Raw genomic sequence first — 12,714 nt, forward strand, 5'->3', positions numbered from 1 at the left:
ATGATGAGTATAATTTTTCTTGTAATTATGAAAAGTGAAAAAGAAGAAAAATAGAGTATGATTAGTCTGAGTGATTAGCTTTTCTTTTTACTTTATTAATCTCATTGTAATTAGTCATCTCACGTTGATGTATATGGTGGAGGAACTCTGCTAAGCCAATACCCTACTTGAGTATGTTGTAAGGTAGAATGCTTGGTGGTTTGTTTACTTGGGTTTCTCGCCAAGATTCAATCTTGGACTTTACGGAAATTATTCATTAAAGTAGAACTTATTTCACGTGATTATATGAGAAGAAAGTCTGAAAACCATTTATGTCAAGCCTCATTTGCAGTTGCTCTGACAGTAAAACTTGGCCCCTAGCTTGCCCAATTAACCATTTTGAGGATGTGTGATTATATTAATTAACTCCTTTTTTGTTGGCTTTTCCCTTTCTATGCTTCTGTTTCATATAAATTAATTGCTCGAGTTTTTGTCATTTCTCCACAGGCTCAACGAATAGTACACAGATAGATGGTCGTTATTTCAATTGAGGATATTCAGCTCATTCAATTGCATATTCCAAGCTCGAACATTAGAGTATTAGTATTGATATATGTATATATATATGCAAAGTTATATTTACATAATATAACTTTAAGATTTTTCACATTGATTTATACATATTCAAATATTTAGCTACTTATGAACAGTACTTATCCAAATTTAGATAACTACTATTCACCCTACAAATCATATTTTAATCATTATTTCTCTCTCCTCCCACTCTCTCTCTCACAATCATTTCATTTTCTTCCTCATTCAACAACACAACAAATCTTCATTTGCACATTCATTTTATTATTATAATATATTATATATATTTTTTTTCATTTTATTATATTTTTAATATAATATATAAAAAAATTATATTTTTTATTATTGTATTTGTTTGATTAATGTCAAATGTATGTAGTGGATGCTGATTGCAAAATATATATAAAAAAAATCGATTTTAGCAAAAAATTAATAATAATAAAATAATAAAATTTTATTATTATTTTATCTCAAATATACATAAACCAATGTGAAAATTTTGCTTGAATGACAAAATAGATATGTAAAAGAGGTGATTTTACATATACATATATATAGACCAATGCTAATGCTCTTAGAAGTCAAATATGCTCTTGGTAACATAGAGAGTTTTTCACAATGAAGGTCATCTTAGGACTTTTTTATTAGTCCACTTAATTTTTGTTTTAGGCTCCGTTTTGATACAGAAACGATTTCATTTCATCTTATTTCACTGCTCATCATTACAATTTTTTCAAATTTCGACACAAAATATAATAAACAATTTAATTTTTTCAAATCTTAAAAAAATAATAATACTAAAAAATAATATTCTAATAATATTTATTCAATTTTTAATTTTCATTTAAAACCATTTCATTTCATCTCGTTATCCAATCAGCACCTTAGACCCCGTTTGGTTGTTAAACTCATCTGAGTTCAACTCAATTCAATCTAATTTTAAGTTAAATCTAACATCTAAACACCCGACTTTCAAATTACAAAACTCATCTCAATTCAAAACTTCTTTACACATGAGACTTACAATCTTATTTAATTCAATATTTTTTTACGCGTGAAACACATAACATTATTCAACTTCTCATAAATTTATTTAAATTCATTTTAAAATTTAAATATATTAGATCCTATAAAACTCATTTTATTATTTCAATTAATTACTATTTATAAACAATTCAGTTAATTCTCATATTTTAAAAGTAAAAATTCAGGCAAAGCATTAATTGCAACACAGACAAAGAGAGAGGTCATCTTAAGACTTTTTGTTATTCATGTATATACTTTTTCATAGAAATTGTCATATTTAATATGATTACAGACTGACAGAGGCACGTCTGCATTCAGATTTCCGAGAATGATTTGATTGTTTTGAATTCATGATTCTCGGGAAGAGGTCCATTTCCTGGCCGGATGGAAACTATCACCTCCAAACCTGCAACATGAATTAGATGTAATTATAATAGGAAAAAAAACAGTTTGCCTGCCCAATTCTATCACGGGTTCCCCCGCCCCCACGAGATACAAGATCGAAACTACCCTTATAAGGAAGTAAAACAGTGGTAATTTGAGCAAGGGAAAGATGAAGAGTAGATGAATGGAAGAAAAAATTCGTCTCCATTTTACTGTCAAAGTTTGTTGCTGTACAAGTCTGTGCTCTCGGGTATATATACAGAGAACCTTTCAACAAACTAACAACCTAAAAAGTTCACACTATGCCAGCTAATTAATGTGTACAAAAAGAATAAAAGAATTATAAAAGCATACGACAATAAAATGAAAAAAACTGAATGTATGAAACGACTTGCAGTTTTAGTCTTGGTCTATATCTGTTAACACCCCCCGCAAGATGGAGAATAGTAATTTACTATTCCCATCTTGGACAAGTGTGCTTGAAGAAGATAGGATGGTAAAGCTTTGGTGAATGTATCAGCCAGCTGTGCTTGAGATGAAACATGAGCTGTAGTTAGACTTCCTTCTTGAATTTTATCACGTATCAAATGACAATCAAGTTCGATATGCTTGGTTCTCTCATGGAATATCGGATTTGCAGCAATGTGAAGAGATGTCTGGTTGTCACAGTAGAGAATGGCAGCTTGTAGATGAGAAACACCAAGATCATGAAGAAGATATCGAAGCCAAGTGAGTTCGGAAGAGGTGGCAGCCATGGAGCGATATTCAGCTTCAGCTGATGATCTTGAGACAACTGTTTGCTTCTTAGTTTTCCAGGAAATAAGCGATTGTCCTAAGAAAACACAATATCCTGTTGTAGATCGACGGGAATCCGGGCAAGAAGCCCAATCCGAGTCACAATAAGCTGTAAGTTGAAGCTGAGAAGAGGATGGGAGCAAAAGGCCTTGAGCAGGTGCAGTTTTAATGTATCTTAAAATACAGTAAACTGCTGCCAGGTGTGAGGAAGAAGGCTGATCCATAAATTGGCTTAATAATTGAACAGCAAAACAAATGTCGGGACGGGTTATTGTGAGGTACAACAATCTACCAATTAACCTTCGAAAGATACTAGGATCAAGAAGTGGAGTGCCTTCAGACTTGCTGATTTTGAAATGTTGATCCATAGGCAGTTTAAGGGGCTTGCATCCAAGCATACCTGAATCTGCCAAAATGTCTAAGGCATATTTCCTTTGACAAATATGTATGCCCTTTGAAGATCTAGCAATTTCCAACCCCAAGAAATAACGAAGACAACCAAGGTCTTTAATCTTGAATTTGTTATTCAAAAAAGTTCTTAGAGAAGCAATGGAATCATTGGAATTGCTAGCAACCAGAAAATCATCAACATAAATCAGCAAAGCAATAAAACTGTCCCCTTCATGCTTAGTAAACAAGCTGTAGTCAGACTTTGACTGAATAAAACCAAAGGCAATGAGGGATGAAGTGAGTTTAGAGTTCCATTGCCGTGAGGCTTGCTTGAGACCATAAAGGCTTTTAAGTAATTTGCAAACCTGATTTGGTTTACCTTTAGTGTATCCCGGGGGTTTCTTCATGTAAATTTCTTCATGTAAGTTACCATTAAGGAAGGCATTATTTACATCAAATTGATGCAAATACCATCCTTTGATGGCAGCAACACTAAGAAGGCATCTAACAGTTACAAGCTTTGCAACGGGTGAGAAAGTTTCAGTGTAATCTATGCCTTCTTGTTGAGTGTAGCCTTTAGCTACAAGTCTAGCTTTAAGTCTTTCTACAGTACCATCAGACTTGAATTTAATGCGATAGACATACTTACAACCAATTGCTTCTTTCCCTTTAGGCAAATCAGTGATGGTCCAAGTATGATTATTTTTCAAAGCTTCAATTTCAACATCCATAGCTTTGCACCACTCAGGATCTTTAATTGCTTGTTTATATGAAGTTGGCTCATTTTGAATGGAAATGGATGAGGAAAAAGCTTGAAAAGAAGGATTAAAGTGCTTGTAAGATAAGCAATCAGAGAGAGGAAAGGACTTACCATTTAATAAAGGACCTGTTTCGGAGTCTGATTGCTGAGGTGAAGCAAGCCTGACTTGTGTGCAGTGAAAATCCTTCAGATATTGAGGAGCAGTTTTGTGTCTAGTGGATCTGCGAATTGCAGGGGCAGCAGGCAAAGGAATAATGTGATTGACTGGTGGAGAAGGGGGGGAGAGGGAAGAGGGAGTAAGGCAATCAGCAGAGACAATGGGAGAAGTATGGTGTGAAGGAGAAGAACTTATGGGAGTAGAAGGGTTGGAAGTTGAAAAATCTGAGAAAGGTGCTAAGGGAGGAGAAAAAATTGGTGTAGGTAAGTTTGTGGAAGGAGGTAAGAGAGATGTTTGAAAAGGATAAGTAAATTCATGAAAAGTAACATCCCTTGAAATGAATATGGTGCTAGTTTTGAGATCCAAAAGTTTGTAGCCCTTGGTACCAAAAGGATAACCAAGGAATGCACATGCACGACCACTAGGGTCAAATTTTTTTCTGTTTTGGATAAGTGTGGCAGCAAAATATAGGGAACCAAAAATTCTCATATGAGCATATTCGGGTTTCTTTTTGAAAAGAAGCTCATATGGGGTTTTATTGTTTAGAATGGGTGAGGGAAGCCTATTAATAATGTAAGTGGCTGTAAGGATGGATTCAGTCCAGTAAGTTAGAGGAAGACCAGCTTGAAAAAGAAGGGCACGAGCCACATTTAATAAGTGCTCGTGCTTCCTCTCAACAATGCCATTTTGTTGAGGGGTTGCCACACAACTTTTGTGATGAATAATTCCTTTTTGATTGAAAAATTCTTGCATGTTAAATTCAGCACCATTATCACTTCTTAGAATTTTAATTTTCACTTGAAATTGTGTTTAAACAAGATTGTAAAAAGCTTCAATACATTTTCTTGTTTCAGTTTTGGCAGCAAGCAAATAAAGCCATGTGGTTCGTGAAAAATCATCAACAATAGTCAAGAAATACTTTGAGCCATCATGGGCAATGGTGGAACAAGGGCCCCATAAGTCACAATGAATGAGCTCAAAAATTCTTGATGAAGAGTGTGAACTATCAGGAAAAGGTAAACGATGAAGTTTAGCTATGGGGCAAATTGTGCAAGATTTTTCATTAATAGATGAAAGTTGCTTGTGTACAAGAGAATCTGAAATTAACTGTAATCGAGGAAATGATAAATGGCCTAGGCGACAATGCCATAGGTGAGTATTAGAAACAGAGTTTGCAATGGAAGTAAAACAATTGAAATTGTTGTTTTTGCTGTATGAGTTTGTTGAGAGGAAAGTAGATAGAGTTGAGGGGAGAACTTCTTTGCAAATGAGGTGGTACAAGCCGTGCTTGAGCTCACCCTTCCCAATCGTTATCCATGAGTGCAGGTCCTGAATAAAACAGTGAGTAGAAAAGAAGAGCAAACAACAATTGAGAGTAGAAGTTAGTTTGTTTGCCGAAATAAGGTTGAAGGAAAAAGATGGCACACAGAGAACATCATGTAAAACGATAGAGGTCGTTAACTGAATTGTTCCAATGTGTGTAACAGGGGCGGAATTGCCATTAGGCAATTTCACAAAATAATTAACCGTGGATGTGATGGAGGTAAAAAAGTTGGTGCTGTAGACCATGTGATCTGTAGCACCTGTGTCTAGTATCCAATTGATGGAAGATGTATGTGCGAATTTGTGTGTGTGTGTTGACAAAGAAATGAATGTACCAGACATTTTGGAACATGATGCTGTATGAAGAGAGGAGTGAGGTGGATTTCTGGAGTGAATGGCAGAAGCCGCAATTGGAGAATCCTGAGGTTGGATCAATGCCATTAGTTGCTGATATTGTTGCTTAGTCAAACCAAATTTGTCATCACTGTTGTCTTCAGAGTCATTAGCAAATGAAAGAGAAGTCTGATTTGCAAGGAAGCCAGAGTTCTGCTGCTGCTTGGTATGATATTTGTGGCCAGGTGGATATCCATTGAGTTTGTAACATTTCTCAATGGTGTGGCCAGTCAAGTTACAATGTGAGCAGACTGGAGGCTCAGCATTGCCAGCCTTGAAACAGGTCTCGAAGGTGTGACCAGTGATTTTACAATGGCTGCAATATGGACGATCTTTTTTGAAGGATTGGTTTGGTTTAGAGATAAATTTGGAAGGTTTCTTGACTGCCATAGCCATGGTTTCGGGGGATGGGGTGTGGGAGGTCATTTGATAGTGTCGTTCCTGCTGTTGGATGAGAGAAAATACTTTGGGGACAGGGGGAATCGAATCCATAAGCATGATCTGGTCTCGGATGGGAGAACAAGAGTCGTTGAGACCCATTAAAAATTGCAACACACAATCTCTTTGATATCTATCCAGCAAGGTTTTCATAGTACCACAATTGCAAGGGGGAATGGGATCGTATACAGAGAGCTCATCCCAGAGAGCTTTCAATTTGCCATAGTAAATACTTACCGGATCGTGGTCTTGAAGCAGAGCAGCTAGAGCCTTCTTGAGTTGGTAAATACGGGGACCATTTTGTTGGAAAAATCGTTCTTGAAGATCCATCCAGATTTCTTGAGCATCATCAACAAAGAGAACGCTAGGCTGGAGAGAAGGACTGATGGAGTTTTGGAGCCAAGAAACTATCATGTCGTTACAGCGCTCCCAAAGTGCAAGTAAAGGGTCTGTCGGTTGGGATGGTTTTAGGAGTGAGCCGGTGATAAAACCGAGTTTGTTTTTCGCACGAAGAGCACGACGCATTGAGCGAGACCATGTGGCGTAATTTTTTGTGGTAAGAAGGTCAGCGACAAGGGTTAGGGCTGGGTTATCACCATGGTCAAGGCGGTATGGGTTCGCCGGATCACTAAGATTAAGATATGGAGATGATGTGTTTGATTTTGGGTTTGAGTGAACTTCAGAAGAATCGGAGCTAGAAGTTGCCATTGAAAGTGCTCTCCCTGGCTCACTGATACCATGTAAGGAAGTAAAACAGTGGTAATTTGAGCAAGGAAAAGATGAAGAGCAGATCAATGGAAGAAAAGTTTCGTCTCCATTTTACTGTCAAAGTTTGTTGCTGTACAAGTCTGTGCTCTCGGGCATATATACAGAGAACCTTTCAACAAACTAACAACCTAAAAAGCTCACACTATGCCAGCTAATTAATGTGTACAAAAAGAATAAAAGAATTATAAAAGCATACGACAATAAAATGAAAAAAACTGAATGTATGAAACAACTTAACAGTTTTAGTCTTGGTCTATATCTGTTAACAACCCTAGCAAAACCACTTCTGTATCTATATGTTGAGAATGTATCTCTCAAAACTATCAAACACAAAGAAGTTTGCCTTTGAGAATGTGTTTCACTTAGAAAAAAAAAAAGAATGTTTTTCTCAACAACAAAGAAGTTTGTCTTTCAAGGACTGAGATTTTAGAGTGCTACAATAAAGAAATTTTAGAAGAATAAACCTATAAAATGACGTGTGTGTATATTAGATTATAAAACTAATTTATAAAAAAGATAGATGATTATTGTGGCAGGTGACATTTCCTAATACCAATTTGGGTATTCATATTAGATCTTTTTTTCTCCTTTCACAGAGGATATAGTTTCTTACCTGCCGCCTTTGCAGCTTCAGCTTCTTGATAGACATCCGTTACAAATAAAACCTCTGATGGCTTATCAACTCCAACAGATTCAGAGATTTCAACATAACTGCGTATTTCTCTTTTATTCCTGAGAGAGAGAGAGAGAGAGGTAATATTAGGTACTCGAGTATTAAACATGGGCGTTGTGGAACCTTTAGAACTTACCCCACTGTGGTGTCAAAAAATCCAGACAAATATTTTCTTAGATCACCGTAAATAGTATTTCCAAATATAAGCCTTTGTGCCAACCTGCTACCACTAGAATATATATACACCTGTTGCACAAGTTAACACAATAACTTTCAAAGAAAATATCTGTCATATTAACATTGCATATCGTATGCATTCAAGGAATAACGTCGTATTCTCACTAAAGGTAGGATGCCTTTCAAAGAACGTGACAATTGTTTCAGCACCAACAATTTTTTGCTCAATGAAGAACATTTTCCTAAAAGAAGAATAGAGTTTGATCCCACAAAAGCACTTGTTCACGGAAAGGTCCCATCCCTACAACCCTTGGGTGGGAGGGACTGGGGGGCCAGCTAAGATGATGACCATTCAAAAAATCCTAAGGACATATTTGATTCAGTAACAGACTAGTTCATTCAGTAGGAAGTGATATTTTTTTATTGGAGATGAGCTTTGAAATTGTATTGCACGTGTGTGCCTGGGCTTTTTTTGTGTATTTCTGTGTCTGTTATGTGTATTGGTTGGAATACCATTAGACTACAGGTAACAACATTCTAGACAATTGATATGAAGAAACACAGCATCAAGACAAAAAATTGGAAGATGTAAAAAAGAAGAAGAAAGAATAAGGATGGGGAGGGAGGGAGAAATATAAAAGACCTTTATGCCTAAAGCATGCCACTTCTCCAAAGCTTCCGGTACATCCTCAAAAACTACTGCCTCCAATTCATTTGTCTCAAATCCAGTACGCCATATATGACCCTGCAAAGCTAAAGTCAGCTATATCCACAAGATGGGTTGCACAGGAATCATATGGTTACCTGCAATTGTTTTAAGGCAGTGATCTTCCTATCAGCTTTTATCATTGCTTCCACATTGGCAACCAAAGCAGCAATCACCTCCTCTTTCCCTGCACTATCAGAGGGAATGGGAACAGCACCCACAATACCTTGATCCAGGTCATCCTGAACCTGAATTCAGAATGGCAAATAATTTACAGTTCATAAAACTAAAACCTTTGGGAACTCAATTCTGCCAAATTTTAACAAAGATGCAACAACTCCATCAACTAGTCCGAGCCATCCAGACTACCATAATGATTCATCAAGTTTTAAATTGCAATCGGACATAGAAGTGAGTCTACCGTCATACTTCCTGACACTGTGGACTTGGTTTAGATTTGTGTTCGCTGGTGGAAATGTTGTCCATCTTAAATCATTGGATAGCACACTTACGTCTATATCATGCAATAGGCTCTGTAGAGTCAGCAACAATCTAGGTAACACAAAAATTTCAGAGGCAACTCCTTCATTACCCTCAGAAAAAGGAACCCTTTTAACTGCCACAATATTTATCACCTAAAACCAACCTCTAAGGGAGAGACCTCTCCCCGTCCCTGCAAGCAAGGACGAAATTAATTCCTATCCTTGCTTTTCATGAGCAATTCTTGCCCATGATGGTGGATCCCCACCTTATGGGGCTAAATTGCCACCCCTACCATTGAAGATATACAAGTGTAATTTCAAAATTAAAGAACTCATAACCATCTTTTGACAGTATCGTGGGCGATGACGAAAGCACAATATCATCCATATTTTCAAGCAACTAGCACCACCAGTCAAAAAACAGGCAAACAGGAAAGGAAAATTATTCCACAAGTAAAATCAAATCCAAACATCGAAAAGAAATATTACTTGGGACCGCAACAAGTTAATATCATCTTGAGTTTCTGCAGTCTCATATGTTGCAGATAAATGCCTCCCAACATTGTCACGAGCATATGGAAAGAGAACCTCAGAAACGAATGATATAGGAGTTGTAGTCCCTTCAATGTCAAGAACAATGCAACGCTGCAACCCAAATAATTAGAGAAGGAGAAATCATGGGAAAAATGTCAGTAACGGGTCTAGAATCCCAAGATATCCAATAAAAGGAAGAACAGCTCACAAACTCACTCGCAATGGTTCAATTCCATGATCTGCACTCGCCCCTGCCTTCACAGACATGTTTGCAGATGCACCACTGCCTAAAACTCCTTTAACATTCCAAATGGGACCATGGTTAGGAGTAGACCAGTCCAGCCCCAGTTGGTGAAGCTTGATAGCAGCATCAAAAAGATAATGATAACATTCCGCCTGAAAGGAAAGACAACATTTGAAGAGATAACGTAGAAAGATGTTAAAGATGAAGTGGAAAAAGTTGTCCTAGATATTGATATACAGGCAGCCGGGTTTGTATGGATTTAAACACTAAATATAAATACTCATTATCCATCAATCACAGCTATGATCTCGTGATATGGCTGCATATAAGAACAAATTACCAGAAAGCTGCTCTTCCGTTCACAAATTTGTAAATTGCACTATGTGAACAGAGGAGCTGCTTTCCTATATACAGCTCTAATGCTATCAATTCCATATAAGTACCAGAAACATTTACAATATGACAAAAGAATATTCTGGAAAGGTACAGCCGCTAGGGACACCTCATCAAGACAATCTTCTAGAAGGGTAAAATATAGCACAACACTCTCTAAACATTCTCTAACATTTTACGTCTTCCATAGACAGAAACAAACCTGAGTTTTTGCATTTATCCATGAGTCTCCCCATATATATATGCCATGATTACGAACAAGAACAGCTGTTGTTTTTGGGTAGGCTTCAATCTAAGAAATATGAAGGCAAGTTAATCAGTAAAAAAAAATGTCTAAATGTATAGTTGTATTATGTATATCACGACATAATAACAATTAGGGGTGTTACCAGAGCAAGCATTGTATTATAGGATTAAATTTTGCACAAATACTATCTTCATATCTATTTTCCTTTTTCCTTTTTTTTTTTCTCTCACAAAGCACAGGGTGCCATCTACAACTTGAGATTAACGGGCAACAGAATCAATAAGCAGAGTAAAATGTACAACAAAACATACAGCTTTAGCAAGAGATTCGGTGAGCTCAAATTCATAAGCAGTGTTCTCTATAATCGGGACCACAAGTTCATCATAGTAACCATGCCCTTTGATTCCTTTTATCATTTCCATGTGAGTGATCTGCACATTGTGCCAACAAGCACCAACAAATCAAAGGGAAGAAAAGGCAAACTATAAGCTGGGCAAGAGTGGTTGTATGTGATAAACAGGATGACCAATTTAGAGAATGGTAACCGGAATTTTTTTCTTAGAAAAAAGATGTTTTTTATCCTCCCTTACATATGCCAATAATAAAAAGCTTACTCGAAATTCTTTGGAAAGTGGGTGTAGCATTGTTACGAGACAAGATTCAACTCCATGACTGTGGATAACGGCTCCAGCATTACACATCTCATATGTCTAGGAAAAAAAAAAATTACATAATCAAGATGGGAAAAAATATGGATTAGAAGCCAACTTAACAAAGATCTAATTACCATTGATCATTACATATAAAGTCATAACCAAAAGAATCCATTCCCCAAAAGCAATATGATGATGAAAAGACATAGGCTAATGCATTAATTAAAAGTTAGGGCAGGCCTAAATCATTGAGCAAAATCCCTTCACGTGCATGACAGATGATGAAACTTCACATCACAGGCTCGTCAAGAGCCTGCTTTCAAGAAACACTTTACAACTTCATCACGTCGAACCTGTTTCTCATCCCGCAATTAGCTAATAGTTAGTAATTTACGACGCACAGACGATTAATACCTTCAAGAAAAGAGGACCACAATCAGAACATTTTGGAGGCTTATGTGGATATGGTTTAGGAGATGGCAGTGACAAGATAGACCCGTCTGGAGATAAGACATACATATCCTCCGGCACCATTCTCTCCTTCTGAACACCTACTCACGTTAAAGAATGCACAATATGAGAATAACATACCTAAAGCTCAAATAATACAGCAAAATCCACAAGAAAGACAATTGGGCAAAATACAATATGCCCAGGAATCAACCCGCACGTCAAAGTGTAAAAACACAAATTGAGCAATACGAAGAATACCCAGAAGTCAAAAAACACAGCACGCAAACACGAACTGAGAATAATTACGAACACCCGAAATGAAAATACCGGAAGAACGAGAAAACACCGAGCTGAAACTTGAATACATAATCCAAACCGAGTAATCGGAACAACACGTGTGTACTGAGTTTGAAAAACGTATTCCCAGAAAATCAAAAGATACAAAATTGAAGCACAAACGCAGTCGAGCAAGGATACAAAGTAGCCAGAAACCAAAAGGAAAAAAAAAAGTTAGAAAAATTGAGGAGCAAGCACCTGAGGGAGACATGACGATTAGCTGGTGGGGCTTAGGGATGGAGTCATCGTGGACCTTGATGGTGATGCTGCCACCAGTTCCCGAGACCCATCCAAGATTGTAGAACTGGCGGCAGAGGTCCGAGATTAAAACCCTCGTGTCCTTCACTGCCTTGCCCTCCAGGTACGCCTGTGATGGCATCCCCAACTTCACTCCGTTTAAAGCCACCGCTGGCACCGTCGCCATTGGATTCTGTAGAGAGAAACAGAGTACTTATTTGCGCTGGAGAGAGCGACACAGAGACACCATGCGTGTGGATTTAGCTTATATCGTAGTCATGGGCTGCGTTCAGTTTTGATTGGCTGTGTTGGAGACTGAAAATGTAGTAGTGTGTGTGGTTTTGATTGGTGGAAAGGGAATCTGATTTTCAACTCTCGTACTCATAGGCATAGCACCTGCTAAACTGTGTTTCTTCGAATTTAGTGATTTGTTTAATAAATAAATATTATTTATCATTTTTAAATATCTCTCGAAAATTTTAGGAGTGTTTACTTTGAATCCGACGGTTGAGATTAATGTTATGGAAAATATGTTCGACCACATTAATTACTTACAATTATATATAAACATG

General features: G+C 37.1%; 1 protein-coding gene across 5 annotated transcripts; it reads right to left on the minus strand.

Annotated features, from left to right (window-relative positions):
• Nucleotides 1-1,794: 1,794 nt before the first annotated feature.
• LOC121237393 (probable bifunctional methylthioribulose-1-phosphate dehydratase/enolase-phosphatase E1) lies at nt 1,795-12,447 on the minus strand. Of its 5 annotated transcripts, none has more exons than XM_041134106.1 (12): nt 12,104-12,447; nt 11,531-11,667; nt 11,078-11,173; nt 10,775-10,894; nt 10,419-10,508; nt 9,829-9,975; nt 9,535-9,690; nt 8,662-8,811; nt 8,501-8,602; nt 7,817-7,926; nt 7,621-7,739; nt 1,795-2,005 (listed from the first exon to the last, which is right to left on the minus strand). In XM_041134106.1, exons 1-12 carry the CDS (start codon nt 12,327-12,329, stop codon nt 1,914-1,916), a joined length of 1,545 nt encoding a protein of 514 aa, XP_040990040.1. In that variant the 5' UTR covers nt 12,330-12,447; the 3' UTR covers nt 1,795-1,913. The 5 variants fall into 5 exon arrangements, 4 of the variants coding, with proteins under 4 accessions (XP_040990040.1, XP_040990039.1, XP_040990041.1 ...); XM_041134105.1 differs by having other exon boundaries at nt 9,796-9,975; nt 12,104-12,446; XR_005934913.1 differs by lacking the exon at nt 1,795-2,005 and adding an exon at nt 7,321-7,360 and having other exon boundaries at nt 7,530-7,739; nt 9,796-9,975.
• Nucleotides 12,448-12,714: the final 267 nt, after the last annotated feature.

Source organism: Juglans microcarpa x Juglans regia, chromosome 6S, assembly GCF_004785595.1.
Source record: "Juglans microcarpa x Juglans regia isolate MS1-56 chromosome 6S, Jm3101_v1.0, whole genome shotgun sequence".
Lineage (NCBI taxonomy): Eukaryota > Viridiplantae > Streptophyta > Magnoliopsida > Fagales > Juglandaceae > Juglans > Juglans microcarpa x Juglans regia.

Excerpts from the sequence above, each read along its gene's own strand:
- LOC121237393 (XM_041134105.1), bottom strand. The coding sequence starts at position 12,329 with ATGGCGACGGTGCCAGCGGTGGCTTTAAACGGAGTGAAGTTGGGGATG. Across the intron at positions 9,691-9,795 it reads ATGGAATTGAACCATTGCGA|CGTTGCATTGTTCTTGACAT; the intron begins GTGAGTTTGTGA and ends TTTGGGTTGCAG. Across the intron at positions 7,740-7,816 it reads TTTTTTGACACCACAGTGGG|GAATAAAAGAGAAATACGCA; the intron begins GTAAGTTCTAAA and ends TCTCTCTCTCAG.